Source organism: Dendronephthya gigantea, unplaced genomic scaffold (genome assembly GCF_004324835.1).
Source record: "Dendronephthya gigantea isolate DGI-Jeju-01 unplaced genomic scaffold, DenGig_1.0 000002F, whole genome shotgun sequence".
NCBI classification, from domain to species: Eukaryota; Metazoa; Cnidaria; class Anthozoa; order Malacalcyonacea; family Nephtheidae; genus Dendronephthya; species Dendronephthya gigantea.
In genome coordinates, this window is record NW_021163012.1 from 551,603 (window position 1) to 572,429 (window position 20,827).

General features: G+C 35.3%; 6 protein-coding genes across 7 annotated transcripts; 3 read left to right on the top strand and 3 right to left on the bottom strand.

Annotated features, from left to right (window-relative positions):
• Window positions 1-27: 27 nt before the first annotated feature.
• On the top strand, window positions 28-2,455 carry LOC114535719 (testis-expressed protein 11-like). Of its 2 annotated transcripts, XM_028557033.1 has the most exons (10): window positions 28-146; window positions 228-298; window positions 363-479; window positions 567-648; window positions 1,008-1,157; window positions 1,320-1,434; window positions 1,555-1,678; window positions 1,902-1,972; window positions 2,059-2,152; window positions 2,268-2,455. In XM_028557033.1, exons 1-10 carry the CDS (start codon window positions 137-139, stop codon window positions 2,337-2,339), a joined length of 906 nt encoding a protein of 301 aa, XP_028412834.1. In that variant the 5' UTR covers window positions 28-136; the 3' UTR covers window positions 2,340-2,455. The 2 variants fall into 2 exon arrangements, with proteins under 2 accessions (XP_028412834.1, XP_028412827.1); XM_028557026.1 differs by having other exon boundaries at window positions 2,059-2,340.
• LOC114535683 (N-acetyl-beta-glucosaminyl-glycoprotein 4-beta-N-acetylgalactosaminyltransferase 1-like) lies at window positions 2,379-5,004 on the bottom strand. Its single transcript, XM_028556984.1, has 3 exons — window positions 3,610-5,004; window positions 2,963-3,518; window positions 2,379-2,864 (listed from the first exon to the last, which is right to left on the bottom strand). Exons 1-3 carry the CDS (start codon window positions 4,707-4,709, stop codon window positions 2,571-2,573), a joined length of 1,950 nt encoding a protein of 649 aa, XP_028412785.1. The 5' UTR covers window positions 4,710-5,004; the 3' UTR covers window positions 2,379-2,570.
• A 109-nt stretch (window positions 5,005-5,113) lies between these two features.
• Window positions 5,114-6,215, top strand: LOC114535751. The gene is made up of 3 exons (XM_028557062.1): window positions 5,114-5,396; window positions 5,618-5,690; window positions 5,896-6,215. Exons 1-3 carry the CDS (start codon window positions 5,131-5,133, stop codon window positions 6,076-6,078), a joined length of 522 nt encoding a protein of 173 aa, XP_028412863.1. The 5' UTR covers window positions 5,114-5,130; the 3' UTR covers window positions 6,079-6,215.
• Window positions 6,216-6,235: 20 nt separating this feature from the next.
• LOC114535692 (mannosyl-oligosaccharide 1,2-alpha-mannosidase IA-like) lies at window positions 6,236-9,772 on the bottom strand. Its single transcript, XM_028556994.1, has 12 exons — window positions 9,480-9,772; window positions 9,073-9,353; window positions 8,660-8,875; window positions 8,462-8,542; window positions 8,246-8,340; window positions 8,033-8,156; window positions 7,862-7,955; window positions 7,659-7,774; window positions 7,457-7,552; window positions 7,237-7,360; window positions 6,997-7,169; window positions 6,236-6,881 (listed from the first exon to the last, which is right to left on the bottom strand). Exons 1-12 carry the CDS (start codon window positions 9,760-9,762, stop codon window positions 6,666-6,668), a joined length of 1,899 nt encoding a protein of 632 aa, XP_028412795.1. The 5' UTR covers window positions 9,763-9,772; the 3' UTR covers window positions 6,236-6,665.
• A 277-nt stretch (window positions 9,773-10,049) lies between these two features.
• Window positions 10,050-12,653, bottom strand: LOC114537866 (cationic amino acid transporter 2-like). The gene is made up of 2 exons (XM_028558979.1): window positions 10,597-12,653; window positions 10,050-10,505 (listed from the first exon to the last, which is right to left on the bottom strand). Exons 1-2 carry the CDS (start codon window positions 12,296-12,298, stop codon window positions 10,288-10,290), a joined length of 1,920 nt encoding a protein of 639 aa, XP_028414780.1. The 5' UTR covers window positions 12,299-12,653; the 3' UTR covers window positions 10,050-10,287.
• Window positions 12,654-18,971: 6,318 nt separating this feature from the next.
• On the top strand, window positions 18,972-20,595 carry LOC114532436 (RWD domain-containing protein 1-like). The gene is made up of 7 exons (XM_028553941.1): window positions 18,972-19,158; window positions 19,454-19,522; window positions 19,641-19,768; window positions 19,891-20,034; window positions 20,167-20,281; window positions 20,364-20,423; window positions 20,503-20,595. Exons 1-7 carry the CDS (start codon window positions 19,086-19,088, stop codon window positions 20,577-20,579), a joined length of 666 nt encoding a protein of 221 aa, XP_028409742.1. The 5' UTR covers window positions 18,972-19,085; the 3' UTR covers window positions 20,580-20,595.
• Window positions 20,596-20,827: the final 232 nt, after the last annotated feature.

Consider the following 20,827-nt stretch of genomic DNA (forward strand, 5'->3'; position numbering starts at 1 on the left):
AGAAAAAGACTTGAATATATTTCGTTTCAGGAGTGATATCAATACAACACTGTTTTACTTGAAGACAGCTCTTGACAAGCTAACACAAGCCAACGTATCATCTTTTAAAGAACATTCTGTAGAATGCATTTGGTTCATGAAAATCGGTCAGCATCTCTATGTATAACTTCACCTCAACCATGCAATTATTTCATAAACGAGACCATACGCTTGTTCTATATTCATAGCCTGGAATTTAGCGTTGGAAAGTAAAGGTTTAAACCAAGAGATGGGTGAGCTGTTTCTACTCACAGACCAGGTAAAGACGTTTCGTTTTCCGTGTTTTCTTTCTCTTCATAATTCAACTTTCTGGTTCTCTTTAGTTTGCCAAGTTGTGCCCACAGGACAAAACAAGTTTATTAAAACAGAAATCATCTCTTTTCATGGCGGCTGGCTGTTGTTTGGAAATGGCCAAAGAAGAGAAAAATATTGAAGAAAAGGTCGGGAATTATTGAATAAGGATCATCATAATACGAAGTTACCATTGAGATACCTAAAAACTATAACCAATTTTTCTCATCGAACAGAAAAAGTGCTTTTTGCAAGTATTAGATCACGTAAACAGTTGTCGGAAAGTACTACAACTGCTGAAACAAAGCTTTAATCAAGGTTCAGTGAAACTTATCTTTTTTTTGAGATCCACACCCTCAGAGTTCACGAACAGATTTTAGATATCCACGCGTAGATTACTTTGACGACGAGACTATCTACTTTAAACTGTCATTCATCTAGCAAAGATAACTAAATTAAGCAATCTTTTTAAAGGATTACTCTTATCAATCTCTTCTTTATCTTATAATTCCAATGGCTTTCCTAATTCTTTACATTTCTCGTGAATACATTGCATCGAAAATCTTTGATGTTTGCGGCTCAGTTTCTAATCATTTTCATTCATTTTTATTTGCGGTACATCTTTATACGATTTCCCGTTGAAAGTGTTTCTTAGATTTCTTGAATTTTTCTCTTAGATCAAGAGATTACAGATGACGTTCCTTTGGCTTTATTTGTTTACGAGTTTGACGCAAAAGCGAACTTGGATTGTGATGATGTGGAGTGTCTAGTGGAAAAGATTTCTAAACTTCCAAATGTTGATGGAAAAACATTTGAAACGATTGCAGGTGGGAGGTGCTTGGCATTATATTACACCTCTTAAAACTTGAAGTTAACCGGTCTAAAATATCGAAGCGACAAAAGATTACCCCCAAAATCAAACATACAATATCTCTTCATTCACCCATCGTTGGGAAACGACTTTTTTTTAAAACAGCTCCTTTTTTCAGCTCTTTCAACTGAACTTCAACACACACCAAGAAACATTCAAATCACCAAGAACGCGTTGGTATTGGCAATTCGCGCGCATTGCAAGAACAACTCTCCTGACTACCCCAGTTGTAGGTTGGTGATTGAGATCATGTCCCTATTCCTTAACATTAAATACGAGCAAGAATAGTTAAGGTACTAGGACGAAAATTTTTGGAAACCAAGGATTCAACGCTTTCCTGTGTTTTTCTTTAGTAAATCATACCAGAAACTGATTGAGTTGTGTCTACGAAATGGGGCCAGTGGTGATGTTGAAAGCAAAGAAGAAGCGTGGAGTTTTTATCAGGAAGTTGCTAACCTCATTGAGAGTGACAAAAAGGTATATCAAATCACAAAAATCCCGTCATTTCAGTCATTTCATACATGAAATTATCTTCAGCAAAAGAAAGAATTGACGCCTTGATTCTGTACATTTTCTACAATGTTCAGAAACATCAATACACTCCACGGTGTCTTCTATTTCCTCTCGTCTTTTTAGCAAAGTTCCTACAGAAATTTCCAATTTCTCATCTTAGATCTTAAACATTCTACGACTTTTTTAGTCCACAATACCAGAAATTGAGGTTCAATGGTTGATGACAAAATCATGGAACACTGGAGTTCACCTGTATGGGTATGTTAGTGCACTCCAGTTTACTTTTGGATGGCTGAAAGTATATAGATATAACAGGTTGAGGAGTTTATTGATATACTCCACAGAGATGGGAAATACCAAGCAGCTGAGAAATGGTGTGGTATGGGGATGAGATTACTGAATCAACTGACGGATTTTAAACACTTTTACGAAACGAAGGTATGGTTTAGTTTGATATTGATAGGAAGACTTACTTTAGATAGAAAGTCGTTTTATAGCAAAAAAGCGAGTAAGGGGAATGGAACAATGCGTTTTACTTTCTGTTCCTTTATAGATGACTGAACTTTATTCTGAGATATTGTCAGGAATTGAATCAGAAGGAATGAAGATGTTGGTGGAGGAATAAAATATTACTATGTTCCTTTGTTCTAATTGAACTGTTCTAATGTTAATTTGTTACATATCAAAAACATTCCAAATTTGTGTGTATATAAAATTCCTATAACAATGAATTTTTTTGAAGCAAGTGCATATAACAAATGTGAAAAATGTACATTGTAAATTGTTTCAGAAATGCTAAATAAATAATTTCAGAAATTCTAAATATATTATTAGACACTAAAAATCACAAATATTATCATGTCCATAATCCAACTTTGGAATGATCATAATGATAAAAATCTGCAATTTTTATTCTTTCAAATTCCAATCCTACAGCATAGGCTCGATCCACAAGATCCCAGTCTTCTCCACCCCACCTTGTTTTAAATTTCACCTCGTCAAATCCATCAAAATGGCTCCAATCTGACTTGTATGCACCAAACATACCATAACCCCAGGGATCCCAAGATCCATGAACGTACCTTGGCGAGGCACCACATGATAACCTTGTGATGATGGGTGTGTACACCATTTTGCCTTTTATGCAATGCTGAAATGAATACAATATGTCAAATTATGTGAACCCAAAAGACATGGCTATGAGCAAACAAGCATATAAAAAATACGTATAAAATATCAGCAAATTACCTTGCGGACATTGTTAGCAAATGATAACGGAATTTCAAGATGAAGATCTAGTGTAAAAACTATTGCATTTGGATCGGTCACTGCATCTGCTGCTCTGTTCAAGGAATATGTTCTGGAGTACTTCGTATCTGGGTTCAACAAAACCTTATAGTTTTTGAATGAGCTCTGTTGAAATGCAGCCTCAATATCAATATTTGTACTGTTGTAGTCATAAACAATTACATGGAGGTTTTCATCTCCAGTGCTTTGGTAAAGTCGTTCCACATTCTTTATAAAATGCCACACCCATGCTGTCTGTTTTCGAGCAGAAATCAATAAATATACAGGTGTGGTTTTATTCCAATGCATCCCTTCAGGGTAACACAGCACCTTGTTCTTCTTATGTTCGTACACATACTCTGATAAGATAACTTCTTTTTTACTTGTGTTATCCCACAATAATAATTCCAAGAAATATCTATCTCCATGTTTTAATGTTCCCTTGTAAAACTCCCGATTGGTTTTATGCCAATCTGGCTTCTTCTCTATGTTAAGCATTTCTTTTAACTTATATTTTCTACAAGAAAATTTAAATTAAGGATTTAATCATTTCAACTATGCAGTTCATGGCAAAATAAGTCAGAAAGTTATTATCATGTAAAACTCACCCAGGATATGCATCTCCAAGATGCTTCAGATATTTTTCAACAATACCCAACGCATCTTTTTGATGAAGAGGAAACCATGGATCCCACTTTCCATCTTTGATCTTTGCATGTTTTAATTCAGGATACACATACGATGGATTAACATAATGCTCTACAGTATAGTATTGTTGCCAGACTCTTTTCCCAGTATAATCTGGCTTATAGGGACACATAGGTAATGCTAAATTCACATCATTCCACTCAAGTGATTTAACACCAGAATGAAATACTTTTGTGCTGGATAAAATTGATTGCTTTGGATGGCTGTTTATGTAACTTTGTGTAGATGAAGTCAAAGGAAATGCCTTTATAAGTTCCTTGAATCCAAGAGATTCTCCCATATAAGGGTTTAAAAATTTGTTGGAAATTTCTTCAAAGATTTCAGAATGTGGTACTTTCCACCTCAGGTGAAAAGTATCTGGCAGAGCATGTATCATTAAAATCTCTATGAAGTAAGTTCTAGCTTGTTTTAAGTGAATTTCAGATGAGAAATTTCCTCCTGAGGAGTTTCCATTCTTGGAAACCAAATTTTGGTCTGTAAAATAACTGTCACTTTTGCAAAGAAGTTTAACATTTTGCCAAAGATGATCCGTGCTCAACCACACCTGAACATCATAACTTGATGACATGGAAAATTGGAAATTTCCAGTTCTAGGCACAGATAAGTAACCAAATATTCTTCGTCCAAATTTCTTCACGTCTTTGCTTTTCTGTTCCATCCACTTCAATTCCAAACTATCCACAAATGCCTGGGCAATTGGGGATATTGGAAACAATGGATTCTGTACAAACTTTTGCAAACTAAGTTCACAAGGAAGTGCCCAAGTGTGGACATTTAACATGCCACTAATGTTCAAGTTTTTTTGAGACTCATCGATGTTAATCTTCTCATGATGCACATTTGATTTTACAAAATGTAGCAAATTGTACTTATTTACAACTTTTGATGTTTTTATAGCCCTCAATTTAAAGAGAAAAACGCAAAGAATATAAACTGCAATGCCCAATGAAAATATATAGAGGATACCAGCACGCTTGCCAAGCCATCTTAAAGACCGCATGGTTCAGTTTTGACAAAACTTGCAGATCTGCGCCATAGCTTTTTAACTTCGGATACAAACAGAACACATTGTAATCAATTTGCTTATAATTTAGAATCGTAAAATTCTTTAAGACGCCGTTATTTTGACGTGTACCGATGCGTGGCAATGGCAGTATACAAATTTATTATGTTAATAGAATACATATTAGGCGTATCCGGTTCCACATTGTCGACAAGTGGTATAAACAGGTAACAGAGACTCCCAGACACGCCTTGGACGTATACTTTTTATCAATAAGAACATTGTTGCCGGAATATTCTGCCAAATGGTGAAAATAATGAAAACTTTCATGTTTTACAGAGATGCAACAAATTGTAAATTGTGCTTTATTATCTTATAAATACACCCCCCCCACCCCCCCCTGAAATATGTTGTAAAAATGGAAAATTGTTTACAGAAATTAGGATTTTATCGTACCTTTTTGCTACGATCTTGTTCAAATGCAAACTGTATTTCATCGTGGAAAACACGAACTAAACGAGTAAATATTCCAAGCACGAAGACAGGTCTATGTATTAAATCATACACCAACAATTCTGAATCAGATGGTGAAAATTCTGATCGTTCTGGTAAATTAATCCAATTGGTTGTTACATCACTACGAGTTGACCGTGTAGCGGCCTCAGGACTGGGCTTAGCAAGAAGGTAATTCCATGAATTTTTCCAACCAATGAGTGAAATCATCTGACATTCACCAGACATGCAAAGTAGCAATTTAACTTAAAACGACAGCTATGGCTGTTAATCCATTTTTGTTCTCAAAGTGATCCACTTCCAATACTATGAAGAAAAATATTTTAGCCTTAGGTAAAGATGTGTTGTTCAGGCTTCATCTCAGTCTAAGAGAACTACTTTTCTTCTTTGAGGAAAGTTGACCATTCCCTTCTTGCTGGAAATATCTTCCTTAATGGAGAAAAAGTCATAAAGAAAAGTCAACAAGTAAGCTCTCTCCTCTGCACCATCTAGATATGATTGGAGGAAAGATATTCCCTCAGGAAACTCCTTGTAATAGAAAACCAAATACACCAGAAGAAAGCTAGCAAAGTTTATACCTAAATCCATAAGATCATTCAGCGTTACTGCTGTACATCATGAATTTATACAGAACATGTGAAAATCCTGAAATATATTTCTTTTAATGAAGGTAATTGAAGGAGACACCATCACAAGAATATCTGAAACCCAGCCAAACAAGGATGAAATAAAGTTTGGACAAGTGAAGGTCAAAAGTATTGGAGAGTTGACAAAAAAAGGAAATTATCATGTGGAATTATTAAGGAACAAATTGTTGTCTTTACCAGTAAAGGAATTTTGGAGCAAGCATTAAGAGATCAAGCAAGTGGTTTCACTAAGTTAAATGACATTTTTGTAGGCATATAACCCAGCAATTAATATTCATTTTCTATATCAAGTTAGTGATGAGATTGAAAGACAATCACAACTGCAAGATTTCACTTTAGAAAATTTGTAATATTTAAACTTCTTTCATATTCACATATTGATGCTGAATGATAACTGATCAACTATGGCTAAACCCATTTTTTAAATAACATGTGGATCATTCCATAGATATCAACTTCAGAATGATATATATAGAGCCTGAATTGGTTTGTATAAGGGCCTGCCTATTTAACAGTGTACAATATCAGGCACAATGGGAACTATATAATGGTTGGAGAAACTAATTTTCATGAAACTGATTCAACTAAGATCAAAATCTTAAGTATAAAAAAATTGCGAGCAAGAATATCCTTATGTATGATGAATATTAAAAGACAATTAGATACCCAAGGATGTGTGTACAAGATTTTGCAAACAATGCAATTGTGTGCTTCTCTCAATGACTTGTTGCCCTTAATGTTTATCAAAACCCTACTCGTTGCTGGATTTGAAAAAAAATTGAAATAGACATAACTATGTTTTACCAATGACTGGCAAGGGGTGTGCTTCAGTGTTAAATACCCAACGATCTAAAGGTATAAGCGAATCATCTGAGAATAAAAGATATAAATATTTTAAGGTCTCTGCCAGGAAAAAACTTTGCTGTACATCATCGTGCTGTACAGGAACACTGTCCACATCACGGATCCCAGAGAATCCTACTCCAACTTCACAGTGTTTCTTGATTGCCTGGCAAGATATGAAAACTCAATCAAATTATTGTGCTTCACACCATTATTAAGAAATGTTCATAAGAATAGATAAGAAACTGATAAATGAAATAGAGTATTATATATCTTTCAACCTGTACAGCTTCCCAACCCCATTCACGATATTTCTGATCGTGCGTTATTCTCCACATAACAAAATAGGACTCCACAACTTCTGGACGTAAAATATAATATCGTTCATTCCCCCTAAGTCCTTTGGCCTCATGTGGCCCTTGGAAAAAGAACATCTCAGGTCCTATTCCAGTTGCTATAAGATAAAAGATAGGTTATAATAACTGGAATAAATCTCAACTGAATAAATATTAGTCATTTACCTGTTCGTTTATATGATTCATGACAAGTATTAGTTATTCTTGCTCCTAAGTCAACATAATGATCTTCCTTGTTGTTTCTTGAACCTGCAGCACCTAATGCAAGCATACCTCCAGAGAAACATGCCTGACAGATGATATTGTAGAGAATTTTAATAAGTATATCAATGGATAAACAGATCAATATGTTGCCATTGTCCTAGCTGCATTCTAACAATCTTACCAAATGTCCCATTTTGTGTTCAAGACCACCATATCTATATTCAGCTACATATGTCAGACCCGATTGGCTTTTTTGAACCATGATCTTTTCCACTGCCTTAAATAAACCAAAGCATAATAATGAATCATTATAATTCAACTGATATTTGATTACCAATTCTCAAGTAAGGTCAAAGCAAAGCTTGAGGATTTTAAATCTGCACCTCTATGGTATCATCATACATTTTTCTTGCTTGTTTATCTGTCTTTCCACTTTGTATCCATGATTTAATAAGATATTCATAAAAACTATCACCCAAAGCACCCAGAGAAACATGATCTACACATAGACATTAAATTCTTGCATTATGTATGTGTGCAAATCTTGTAGATACCACAGTTACTATAAACTTTTAAGCCAACCTACTTTGTCCCCACGCTCCATTCCTTGGGTTTAAATAATTGGGATAAAGTCCTTGAGGTTTGTCAATTTTGTCTACAAAATCTCGCACCTTTTTCACCTGTAAAACAGAATGACGTTTCGGTTTTGTTCTTTTGGTCAGTTCACCATTCAGTCCAGCATAATTAAGGTTATTACCTTTTCAGCATAAACTGGATCTTTGGTTATATGTGAGAGATAGACAAACTCTAAATGAAGTGTTCCAAATTCTGCAAGAATCGATGAACCACCTGATGCCCAGCCCCAATTGTGTCCAGAACCACTAAGAAAAAAGATTAACAAGGGTAAAAAGAGATAGATAGATATATATATAGTACTAATTAAGTTGTCAAAATTAACTAAAACTTATACCTGGCTAAATTAACAAGTCCATATGGTATGCCAGTGGGAGTGTTAAATGCTGGTAATAAACGATCACCAACTTCTTTAGCTTTTATTTTGAAAACCTAACACCATGATATGAATGATTAATATGGTCTGTGAGCATTCAGTACCACATGCAAATACCATGTGGTCATTGAGATATGAACAAACATGAATTGTCTAGCAAGACAAAGAATCACTCACTTCATCTCCAGTTAAAGCATAGCCAGTTAATAAGCCTCCAAGAAAACGAATACAGATTTCAAACACTGAAACTGTTGTGGACTGAAAAATAGGTAATAAGTCAGTTTAGAAACACCAGCATTTCATATCTTGAAAGATGGCATTGAAGCCCTTTAAAGTAATTTAAGTGGTCTTTGCACAAAACACTCAACAAATTACCTTATCAAAAGACAAGTTAGTGGCAACCCAGTCTCGAGCTTTTTTAAATTCTTCTTCCAGACCCATGATATACAAAGTGTCCAGGGCATCAACAATTGTAGCTCCCATAGAATGTGTGCCAAAGATACTGGCAGAGTGACCCATTTGACTGATTGGTTTGAGTTCATTCTGCCCCCAGGAATACTGAGCATAACCATTCCATGCCTTTTCCATCATCTAATGTATTTAACCAAATGATTTTTAGTAGTTAGCAATGTTTCAAAGGTATGATTATGCAATTATAAACTTGTATGAAATAGCAAGGCACTGTTAATGCATCTAAAGGTTATTGCATTTTATTAAATGGTTATCCTATGAAGTGAAGTGATGTTTGGTAATCCAGGAGAGAAGTATATTTTCAAGAAATTTCATACCTTTCTCACAGTATTACGTCTTTCTTTTGTCTGCTCATCTGCAGGTTCCCCGCCTCCTGCTGTTTCTTTATGTTTCGTTGGTCTCATTTGCAGTAACCTTTCTTTCTCTTCCTGTTTCTTCATCTCTTCTTCTTCTTCCCTCATTTTCCTCAATTTCTCTTTTTCCCTTTTAATTTTCTCTTTTAATTTTTGGTCCTCATCTGACTCGCTGTCATCATTTTCATCCATATCATTCTTAACTGGTTTAGTTTTAATATCAGCTATCTCTACCTCGTTGTCTTCTGCAAAGGTAAAGAAATGCTAGTCACAACAATGCGAAAATATATATCATACATGATTAAACAATATACTCCGATAATTATCTTGGAAAAACGAGTCAAATCAACACAGATCTTTACAAGATATACCTTCTAAGATATCATCTTCATCGCCTTTTGCAGGTGGTTTTATTGGAAGAACTTTATCTTTGCGGGAATTATACACTAACTTTGACAAGGCCTGTTTACCAGCTTGCAAATATTTTACTGGGCCAAGATCCGGCACAAAGAAAAAAGCCCCAAACATAAGGCAACAAAATATCCCACATACTATAAGAAGCACGTATTTTTCACGTACGCGCAGGCCGCTTCTCTGCACGGCTACAGATGATCGATAATGTGTAGGCAACACAGGGCCTTTGGTGGCGGCCATGTTGCTTGTATAAAATTCCACGTCACTTCACTTTTTAAAATAAGCACAATGAAGGAAGCATGGGGAGAGCGTGAGTTAATATAACAAATAAACTAATAAATTATTCATTGGAAATGCTCCTAACAGGTGCTGCATTTATGGGCGTTGGCTGAAACTCTAAATGGGAAACAGCAGCATTTTGAAAACAAGGACAATAGTAATGAATCTTTGTTATAATAACAAGTGTTTGCCCATAAATCATACATTTATTTCATACTGAAAACAAAAACCAAACGTTTTTTACTCTGCAGCAGACATGCAATACATTTCCATACAAATACATAAAAGATGAGTTCATATTCAAATTGACTAAAATTAATAGTGCATTGCCTTGATCTGTAAAGTGCATGGAATATTTGAACTGAAAAATATTGAGGGCACACCTGGCCTAAAATATAAAAAATACTGCAAATATTTGCTTCATTCACCCATTCCTCATTTATTTTATTTTTACTACAAGAAACTATGAAAAACTACATGTGCAAATTATCTATTCTGAGGAAAATCCAAAAGTTCTGTATCGTCAGAAAATACATATTGCTGTGAATCAGTGTTCTCAGGTTGAATATTTCTTAAACGTGTGGATAGTTGAGGTGGAGAATCAAATCTCACACGTCCAGGAGAACTATCATCCAGCTCTTGAATTCGGTTGAAAACAGCTTTGTTGCTGTGGGTGAAGCTGAACAGGAAATAAACTAACAGACCTAGAAAAGAGAAGTTTAAATTTACAATTCAATAGCAGTTTAGGCTGAAAAGATTTAACCCCCCATATTACAAGTTATAATAACTTCTTACCCAAGACAAGCCATGCACCAACAGCTACGAAAGCTTGCCAATCCAATGTCACCAGAAGAATGCATGATAAGCCAATATTTACCAGTGGAATTAATGAGGCAAATATATCATTTTTAATGAAATTCAAGGATTCTCCTCGTGGCTGGATGAGAATCATACGGAGATTGAGAAATATTGTAATAATTAGGAATATTATAGCTCCTAACACTACCCATTTGTTCTCCCCCAGACCTGGTAAGCCATATATCATAGCCAATGCAAGACCAATACACGATGGAACATACATAACAACACACCAATTGACGAGTTTGCTTGTCTGATTTGTTGGCTCAGGATGTATCTGGACACCAAGTGTTGAAAGCACTTTCTTGTGGGTGATATAACCAAAGCACAACAAAAACCGGATGATCATAGCCTTCGTACATTCCCAATTTGGAAAAGCTGACGTTACCTCTTGAGATCCTTCACTAGGCAGATACTGAACCACAAGAGTTGTACAGTTTATAATCAGTGTTATGATTAATGATGAAATACAAAATCCTTGCACAAGACTTGTGACTGATAGAGAAATGAACAAAGGTATTGAGAGAAGCGTAATTAATACCACAGACAAAAAAGAGGTTTTCTTCTTTGAATTTGAGAACCAGTGATGCATTAATCCATCTTCCACTAGGAGATTTAGTGTATTTTGGGCACCAAAGAACGCTTCTATTATAGTAATCACGAAAATGACAAATCCTATTGATGCTAAAATATACTTGACTTCATGAAATGTTGCACTTGCGAAAGCTTTGGGAATTGTTGCCTCCAAGACAATTTCTCCCATCGGGATCAAGTTTGCAATAAAAATGGTTGCACAAAGGTAGTAAACAAAGACACACAATGTCGACACACCAACTGAGACGGGCACAACATAGTCTGTGATCTTGTACTGAGATGTTCGCTGGACAATTCTATCAAGGTGTGTGAAGAAGAACATGGTGATGGCAATTCCTTGGACAGTGCCAGTAATGTTGAATGGTTGGAAGTTTTCTGGAACAATCCAGTGAAATGAACCAGCATATGATAAAATGAGAACAAACATGAATGCAAATGAAGCTAAATTGATCCAGAATAATGCTGTCAGGTAGCCAGTACAATACGGTAATCCAACCATGATAATCAAGGATAACACAACCAGAAATACAACAGTGAATACCAAAGTATCATATTCGATTTCTGCCCACATCTTGTGAGGAGGCAGCCATGAAAGATGGGGCGGTGGCTGAGCCAGATAGTATATATATTCCCCTACAGTTACACTCACTATAGAAACCATAAAAATCGCTTGCATAATTTTGAACCAGGCATTAACAAAGGCACACAGTTCACCAACATTGTCATATATGATCGCATAATAACTTGTCTTTGTTGGAAAACGACAACACAGTTCACACAGAGACAGATTGTTTAAGAAACTGAAGACAGCGCCCAGTATGACAGACAGCACCATAGCTGGTCCCGCAATACATTTCACAGAAATCCCAATCACAATGAAGATAGCAGAATTGAAACAAGCGCCAAGCAAAAGCTCAATAGATCGTAGCACGGATATTCGCCCAGGTTCGTCTAGAAAGTCTAATCTGCTTTCATCTTCGTCTTCATCGTCTTGGACTTTTGTTCGTGTGATTTTGTTCAGGAAACGCGATAAAAACGAACACATCTCGGAGAAGAATGATTAAATCAACTTCCAGTAAGAGTAAACACGACTTTAGGACATAAAGACACCTATGTTTTGCAGCCTTTAGCTTCGATTGAGTTCACGGTCTATTAGATATGCAGAATATGTGCTTCAACGACGATTCACACATGGATAAATATCTGGATTAGTTCCAATATCCTCGACACGAAGATGATATGTTTCCGCATCAGATTGTGGTTAGAAAATCCTAAGAACTAGTGTTAAGAGCCTTTCAAAAACTACCATTTTTCAGACACACAAGTAAATAAAAAGGCTAATACTGTGCCGATGAATTGCTCTTTGCTTTTTACCGCAAGTCATGTGGAATCATGTGGTTAAACACGCTTGACACACCACATTGAAAGAACACCCCCCGGTATTCTAAATTAAGCATATTTAAACGTAAGCTAATAAAGGAAATTCGTCTTCTTCGTGCAAGATTTCAGGGGGGGAATAACTAGCATAAGGCGTACAATATTTTCCCTACTGACTGCGATGACGCGAAACCTGTTAGGCTCGAAATAATAACGGAAATAGCACTGAAATTGAAAGGCTCTGCCTCTTTTATCGAATTTTTTCCTCGTTTTACATCCAATCTGTAGTCTGTACAGTGGTACACAAGACAGTGCACAGGGGATCGAACCCTATAACCAATCTGGTCCCGAAACACCACGGACACTGTTTTTTGTTTTTGTTTGTACCATAGATATAACGTTAGTTATAGCTATAGCCATGTTAGCCAATCAGGAAAAGGTGTAAATATATATAGAGGGAAACCGGAGCGCCCGGAGAAAAACCCTCTCATGCAATATATGACAATAGACACGAACGAACGATTTTTATTCACACAATTAATACATTTGTAATTTTCTATTTACAATGTTTTAAAATTAAATCCTGAAAAAAAAAGTGCTAGTAATGCCTAAAAGAGAAAAACCTAAAAAAGAGAAAACCTAGAAAAGAGAAAAACCTAGAAAAGAGAAAAAAAGAAAAAGAAAAAAAGAAAAAGAAAAAGAAAAAAAAAAAACCCTAGAAAAAAGAAAATCCTAGAAAAGAGAGAATCTTAAGAAGAAAATAAAATAGAGAGAATTCAGAGAAGAGAAGAAGAGATGTGCTGTGGTTCCGAAAGGATTTTGCTTATTATAATTACAAAAGCAAGTGAACAATTTTTTACTTTGTATTTAAATATTACAGTCAATTTAAGTTATCTTTAGATTATTTACAATACAATAAAAATAGGAAATATAAAAAATTCACCATATTTAGGGCATTCAGTAATACGAATTTTGCCTCCAAATTTCATGCAGGTTGTGCAAGGTTCTATTTGAACCATTTTCTGTAACCGAATCTCATGCAGGATACCATATTTTGCCTCCATATTGAATTTTTTTAGCATTTGCGCTTGCGCAGCACCTTCCTCCTTTGGAGGGGGTATTTGCAACCATTTTTGTAATAGGATCTCATGCAGGGAACAGTATTTTTTGCCTCCATATTGTATTTTTTAGCATTTGCGCTTGCGCAGCATTTTCCCCTTTTGGGGGCATTTGCACCCATTTTTGTAACCGAATTTCATGCAGGTTGTGCAAGGTTCTATTTGAACCATTTTCTGTAACCGAATCTCATGCAGGGTATCATATTTTGCCTCCATATTGCATTTTTTTAGCATTTGCGCAGTATTTTCCCCATTTTGGGGGCATTTGCACCTATTTTTGTAACCGAATTTCATGCAGGTAGTGCAAGGTTCTATTTGGACCATTTTCTGTAACCGAATCTCATGCAGGGTACCATATTTTGCCCGAATATTGCATTTTTTAGCATTTGCGCTTGCGCAGCACCTTCCTCCATTGGAGGCAGCATTTGCATCCATTTTTGTAATAGGATCTCATGCAGGGCACCATATTTTTTCCCTCCATATTGTATTTTTTAGCATTTGCGCTTGCGCAGCACTTTCCTCCTTTTGGGGCACTTGCACCCATTTTTGTAATCTAACCTCATGCAGATCATGCAAGGTTCCATTTGAACCATTTTTATAACCGAATCTCATGCAGATCATGCAAAGTTCCATTTGAACCATATTTATAACCGAATCTCATGCAGATCGATCATGCAGGGAATGGATTTCCTAAACTGTTATACTTGGTGGCATTTACATTATAAAAACATGCACATGCAAATTAGTCTGATTCTCTTCCTAAGGTACCATTTGTACCACCTGGCAGTAAGTTCAAGCAAGATATTGCCAGAGATATTGTTGCCAAATATTTAATAATCATGCAAATTTTTCAATCTGGCAAGACCTTGTTCCTAACTAATGTTAACCTAAAGCCTTAAAAAACTCCATAGTTTGTATATACACACATACGCCAAACAGGAAAATTACAAAAACATTTTAGTGTGTGTAAACCCAAACTGTTGACCACCAAGTATATTCATGCACTCAACAAGGGAATAGGACAACATGAACTGAATAATTTTAGAATAACATACACCTCCATATGACATAGATCTGCATGGTACCTGCACCCACATAATTGTCCATAATCTTTCCCTGACCTTTTATAACCTTTATATAATCTTTCCCTGACCTTTAACCAATTGCCATATCTTGGAACCTGTCGCACATGAGCTTATATTCAAATGAACACAAATACTGTCCTGCATGCACCTAATGTATATTGCTGGTTAAAAATTGCCATTCATATAGAAATGGCATGCTTGGGCAGCTAAAGTTATTGATTGACATGCACCTATGAAAATTATAAACACAGCCTAAATTTTGATTGCTAGAGCTTATAGCAATAGCACAATTGCTGTCCTTTTAGACTGACAGCTATGAAAAGAAAACATTGCAATCTAATTAAATTCCCAAGATACCTACAAATGTCTTCCAACCACCCAGTGAGACAAACAATGTATATAAAAAGGTGCGCCACGCCTTTCCACACACAAAGTTTGCTCACTGAATAATTCGAAGTCTCATGCAGAGACCTTAGAAAAGTTAGAAGAGTGCAATGCTATCAGTTTAATATATGAGTAAGGCATTGCCGAACATATCAAATATTAAGCTGATAAGAACAGCTAGAGTTTTATTCAAGAATGCCTAAAGTGGTACGTGCAACAGTTTACTTAACCTATGCTGTGGGGGTGAGGTGATCAGTCTCACTTATAATGTTTCCTAAATATAATTAAGGGCTTGCATGAAGACAACAATAAAACCTAACATATGTATACTGAAAAATTTGGATCCATGCAAATTGAAATGTACTTTAATACTTCTTTGCTGTCTTTATAGACTGACAGCTTTGAAAAGAGACACTGATTTTTTCCTGCTAATGCTTATAGCAATAGCACAATTGCTGTCTTTATAGACTGACAGCTATGAAAAGAACATTGCAAACCGATTTATTTCCAAAAACACCCACAAATATGCCTTCCATCCACTCAGCATTGCAAACAATGTATGTAAAAAGGTGCGCCACATCTTCCCACACACAAAGTTTGTTTACCAAATGACTAAAAGACAGATGTAGATACCTCAAGAAAGAAATAAGAGTGCAATGCCACCAACCTTTTTTATGTTTTTTTTAACATAATTTAGCCTAAAGTTTTGTCAAGAAATCAAAGTATTTGTGTGCATTAAAGCTCAGTATTTTACCAAGGCAACCTGAAAAAGAACGAGTGGGGTTTTTAGATATAGCTAAAAAATCCATTTCATTAGAATAAAATTAATTAAGAGGAAAGCTTATTAAAGGAAAGGCTTATTAGAGAGGAAGGCTTATTAGAGAAGAGGCTTATTAGAGAGAAAAGCTTATTAGAGAAGAAATTTATTAGAGAAGAGGTTTATCAGAGAAGAGGTTTATTAGAGAAAAGGCTTATTAGAGAGGAAAGCTTCTTAGAGAAGAGCTTTATTAGAGAAAAGGCTTATTAGAGAGGAAAGCTTATGAGAGGGGAAAATTTAAAAGAGGGGAGCTTAAAGAACACTTACTAAAGGAGTGAGACAAGGCTTATTAAAGAGGAGAGTTTATTAGAGAATAAAGTTTATTAGAGAGGAGGGTCATCATAGAAAAGGGATAGAGAGGAGAGTTGATGAGATAAGAGGGCTAATTAGAGAGGGGTATTTATTACAGAGCAGAGAGGGAAGTAGATTAGCAAGAAAGGTTTATTAGAGAGGAAAGTTCATTATAAAGGAAGCTTATTAAAATGGAAACCTTTTTGAGAGGATTAGAACTTATTAGAGAGAAGAACCAGTATTAGAGAGGAGAGCTTGTTAGGGAAAATACCTAATTATTAGAGGGGTAGAACAGGTATAAGCAATAGTTGTGGAGGGTGGGAACTAAGAATGCAATGTGTGATTAAATGGGCCACTAAAATATATATAGTTCAGGATTTTCAATATTTCGAGCGTTAAGACCCTTTATTGAAGACTTTTAAAGTAAAACTATAATTACTAGGAGTAAAACTATATAACTAATATTAGACCCTGCATGGAATTAAATCATTACTATGATCAAACTGTTATTTTGTTCTGGCACACCACATACAATATCCGCCCTCAATCCCATGTTGTTTCCTTTTTATCCCATACAGGTACACATTAAAATTTACCCCATTTTTCCCTGCAAATGTTTTCATGATTTGATTATATAGGGAAGTGTTGAGGACGGTATCACATCAATAGTTAAAAGATAACACTCAATAATTTTAACACGATTTACCATGATGACACACCTTGGTCGCCAATGGTAGCAGTAGAGCAGACACTCTATATCCACACACACCTTGCCAGCCACCAGATCTTGGACCACCGAGGACTTGAGCGGTCAAATGAACACAAGTACTTTGCATGCACCTAATCACTAGTCTGACTAGCCTAAGATTTGCTACTAGCTTGAAGGTGTCATTCATATAGAAATGACATCCTTGGGCAGTGTATTCTAGTACTTAGCTATTGGTTTTAGAAGCTAGCAGCAAATAATTATATATTATATACTTTGTTGCTCTTATAGAAACAACAGTAAATTTATTTCAATTTTTGTGAAAAATTTAGGTATCAAAGTTTTCTGTTAAGGCTTAAAGCAATAACAATTGCTGTCCTTATAGACTGACAGCTGTGGAAAAATACTGATACTAATTTTCTTCCTTGCTTTTAATTGCTGTCTTTATAGACTGACAGCCACAAATTATTGTTTTTTTTTGCTAAAGCTTATAGCAATTAGCATAGCACAAGTGCTAGCTGTCTTTATAGACTGACAGCTGTGAAAAAAGAAATGCTAAGTTTTTTCTGCTATAGCTTATAGCAATAGCAATTGCTGTCCTTATAGACTGGCAGCAATGAGAAAAAGTACATCGCAGACTAATTTATTTCCCAAAATACCTACAAATGACTTCCAACCACTTAGCAAGACAAACTATACGTGCAAAGAGTGGCGCAATCTCTTTACATGCACAGCTTGTTTACCAAATGACTAAAAGCCAGATGCAGAGACCTTAGAAAAAAAAGAAGAATGCAATGCCACCACCCTTGTATCTTTTTAAACTGAGCTAAACTTAATAGTAATTGAAGATTTTTTATTGTTTTTGCATAAAAAAACAGAATTTGGTGTTTTTCAGTTAAAAATGATCAAATTAGAAAATTTTCTGAAGTAAATGTGCGTTTTTGCTCAAGGTTATTGACTTCCACCTGGAATAATATACAAAATAATTATTAGTACAAAAATACGAAAAAAGTACTTTAATTGTAATTCTAATTGAAATAATGGTACTCTTAATTGTCCATTATTAGGTTTTAACCGTCACAATTTGAGTAATTTGTATGGTTTTAACGAAGTTTTTGCCAGAAGTATTAAATTCCTGCTGAAAAGTATTGAATTTTTTTTCTTTGGTTTTTTTCTTTGGTTTAAATGACTTTTACCTAAGTCAGTGTTTTTTCACAAAGCAATGACAATATTAACTAGAGTCCGAACTTGAAGAGGAAGGCGAAAGGCTTCTACGCGCGCGTTGCAAGTCCTAAAGTCTTCAAAATTTAGCAAATTCTGGCTTGAAATTATCTTAAAAATCTCTCCAAATGCTCTTTGAGGCTATCCATTCTTAGTGCAGATAAAAGGGAAACGAAAAAATTGGAAAAACGAAACCGAAAATGACAAAAAGTCTTCGGCCAGGTTTAGCAAACGCTCAGCTTTGAAACCGTTTCTCTGGCCTAAGAAAGTCTGAAAAACACCCGAACATTCAACAAAATACTAACTTATACTTGCCTGTTACAGTTGAAGTCATTTCTGGAGCGAAGAGACGATTTTGTGTGTTTTTGCAGCGACGTAAGTCTTTCTTGAACGACGACATGTTAAAGATTGCGCCAGATTTGAACAAGAACGGCTCTTTGGCCGCCAAATTTGCCGCTCTTTTCCTTGCTTCTGATTGGTCGATATTTGAAAAGGTTGGGAGCGAGGTTGGGAGAATATCTCTCGACCAGATGTTTCGCTTTTAAGATGAAAATAGAAACTCTCCTTTTCGGTTTCTCGTTTCCGGTTAAACTTGTTTTTTTCAATGTGCGGATCCAGGAATATAATCTTAACTTTAATCCCAAACCTGACCCTAAGCCAACCACCCAATTTTGAGTTCAATGCCCAGCCCTAGGGGATTAGATTAAGGATTAAATTCGTGGATTTTGGGATCTTTGGTTTTGATTGTATTTCAAGATGGTGGTGATTCTAAAAGTATTGTAAATAAGTGTATTTTAAGTATTGTTGTTGTATAATATTTCTGTCGTACACGTATGACAGACTACGAGGAAGAGCGATGCAATGAATTGGAGGCATTGGAAGCAATTTATGCAACAGAGTTTAGATGTAAGTTATTTACTATGACACCATGTGCCCTACTGTTTGCTGACGTATTTCTCATCCCAATTCAGTATCAAACTTATTCACCAACAGCACATAATATACCAGTAAATTTCTTTCTTCTTTGAGAGCCTTTGATCGAAACATTGAGAAGTTCTTGCTATAGTAAACATCTCTAATTATCAGTAATAGGCACTTCAATAATTAATTCTGGTACAATTGTACAAACCCTTCATATTAATTGTACACCACTACAATCCTTCACAAAGAAGATTGATGCAAATGTTTTACATTCTTTTAGTTATTGAAGAACCGCAATGTTTTGAGATAACAGTTGCTTCTGAACATCATGAAGATGATGATATAAAATGTAAAATTTTTATAGTCAATTTCTGTGTATTTTAGCAAATATTTAGATTCCTAAATCATTCTTCCACACTGACAGTCATTTGATTATGGCTTTACAGTACTTTCTTCAACTTTTATAGTCTCAGTGAATGTTCAGTTTACTTATGTGGAAAACTACCCAGATGAGGGTCCAATTATTGAGCTAAACGCTCTTGAAGGACTGTCTGATAGCAACATTGATTCTCTACAAGAATTTCTGAAGGAAAAGGTTTGCTTTTGATGAATTCTTTTACACCATTGGGGCTGGATAGCAAAATAAACTTGAGGGTGCTTGGATCAATTCAAACTTGGATCATTTTAAACAATGCAATTGTAATATTACGTTATAAGGTGGAAGAAAATCTAGGAATGGTGATGGTCTTTACTTTGATATCAGAAACTCAGGACTACCTCAACCAGGCTGTAGAAGATGAGAAAAAATCTCGAGAGGATGAAAAACAACGCAAAATAAAAGAAGCCGAAAAGGCGGAACTGGTAGAGCCTTATAACAAACCATACAGAGAGAAAGAATTTATTATTGCACCCCTGAATTTCAATTTACCATTATCCTTTAGATTAAAAGACAGAATTTAAATAAGATATTTTATGTGAGGAATTTTTATTCAGGCTAAAATAACTGGCACACCATTGACATATGAAAATTTCATGGCATGGAGACTTAAGTTTGATGAAGAGAGAACTGGTCTGAATTTGAAAACTGAAACGAAAAGTAAACTTACAGGTAGACAATTGATGTAAAATATATTAAGTGTTCATTTTTGAGATGCTTGGTATCAGTGAATTTGTGTACTACTATATTTTAGGCAGGAAGCTTTTTGAACAGAACACATTGATGGGAACCTTAGATGAGGCTTTCATGGGAGGTATGTTGATTTTCTGCAAAGCTACTGTATGTTTTCCTGGGTAAAACCTTTATAACTAATCAGCATTCTTACCCTGTAGATGACATACAGGTGGATGAATCACTCTTTCAGGATCTTGATGATCTTGATTTGGATGAGGAACTTGATGAAGATTGAATAAATTAAGATATGTTGGATTATTCTATTAAATATTACAATTGACTGTACATTCTGTAAGAATTTTTTACATCTCCACTCTAAAAGAGTGTATATAATACTATAATGATATATACAACATTTTCTTTTGATATTCAATTCAAAAGTTCTTTCCAACTCTTCAAGTCAAAAAGATTTTGGTAATGGTTTTTTCTCTGGTTTTCACCATGTTTGTAATCTTTACTGGAACCAATCAGAAATGCTGTTTT

Bases quoted from the DNA above. Each gene is read 5' to 3' on its own strand.
- LOC114535719 (XM_028557026.1), top strand. The intron at 1,158-1,319 runs GTGGGAGGTGCT...TCCTTTTTTCAG, and splicing joins AACATTTGAAACGATTGCAG to CTCTTTCAACTGAACTTCAA. The intron at 1,973-2,058 runs GTATGTTAGTGC...TATACTCCACAG, and splicing joins ACTGGAGTTCACCTGTATGG to AGATGGGAAATACCAAGCAG.
- LOC114535751 (XM_028557062.1), top strand. From the start codon at position 5,131: ATGGAAAATTGTTTACAGAAATTAGGATTTTATCGTACCTTTTTGCTA. The intron at 5,397-5,617 runs GTAATTCCATGA...TTCTTCTTTGAG, and splicing joins GGACTGGGCTTAGCAAGAAG to GAAAGTTGACCATTCCCTTC. The intron at 5,691-5,895 runs GTAAGCTCTCTC...CTTTTAATGAAG, and splicing joins TCATAAAGAAAAGTCAACAA to GTAATTGAAGGAGACACCAT.
- LOC114532436 (XM_028553941.1), top strand. From the start codon at position 19,086: ATGACAGACTACGAGGAAGAGCGATGCAATGAATTGGAGGCATTGGAA. The intron at 19,159-19,453 runs GTAAGTTATTTA...ACATTCTTTTAG, and splicing joins TTATGCAACAGAGTTTAGAT to TTATTGAAGAACCGCAATGT. The intron at 20,424-20,502 runs GTATGTTGATTT...CTTACCCTGTAG, and splicing joins AGATGAGGCTTTCATGGGAG to ATGACATACAGGTGGATGAA.
- LOC114535683 (XM_028556984.1), bottom strand. From the start codon at position 4,709: ATGCGGTCTTTAAGATGGCTTGGCAAGCGTGCTGGTATCCTCTATATA. The intron at 3,519-3,609 runs GTGAGTTTTACA...ATTTTCTTGTAG, and splicing joins CTTGGAGATGCATATCCTGG to AAAATATAAGTTAAAAGAAA. The intron at 2,865-2,962 runs GTAATTTGCTGA...TATTCATTTCAG, and splicing joins TTGCTAACAATGTCCGCAAG to CATTGCATAAAAGGCAAAAT.
- LOC114537866 (XM_028558979.1), bottom strand. From the start codon at position 12,298: ATGTGTTCGTTTTTATCGCGTTTCCTGAACAAAATCACACGAACAAAA. The intron at 10,506-10,596 runs GTAAGAAGTTAT...TCTCTTTTCTAG, and splicing joins TGGTGCATGGCTTGTCTTGG to GTCTGTTAGTTTATTTCCTG.
- LOC114535692 (XM_028556994.1), bottom strand. From the start codon at position 9,762: ATGGCCGCCACCAAAGGCCCTGTGTTGCCTACACATTATCGATCATCT. The intron at 9,354-9,479 runs GTATATCTTGTA...TTACCTTTGCAG, and splicing joins TGAAGATGATATCTTAGAAG to AAGACAACGAGGTAGAGATA. The intron at 7,775-7,861 runs GTAGGTTGGCTT...GTCTATGTGTAG, and splicing joins GAATGGAGCGTGGGGACAAA to ATCATGTTTCTCTGGGTGCT.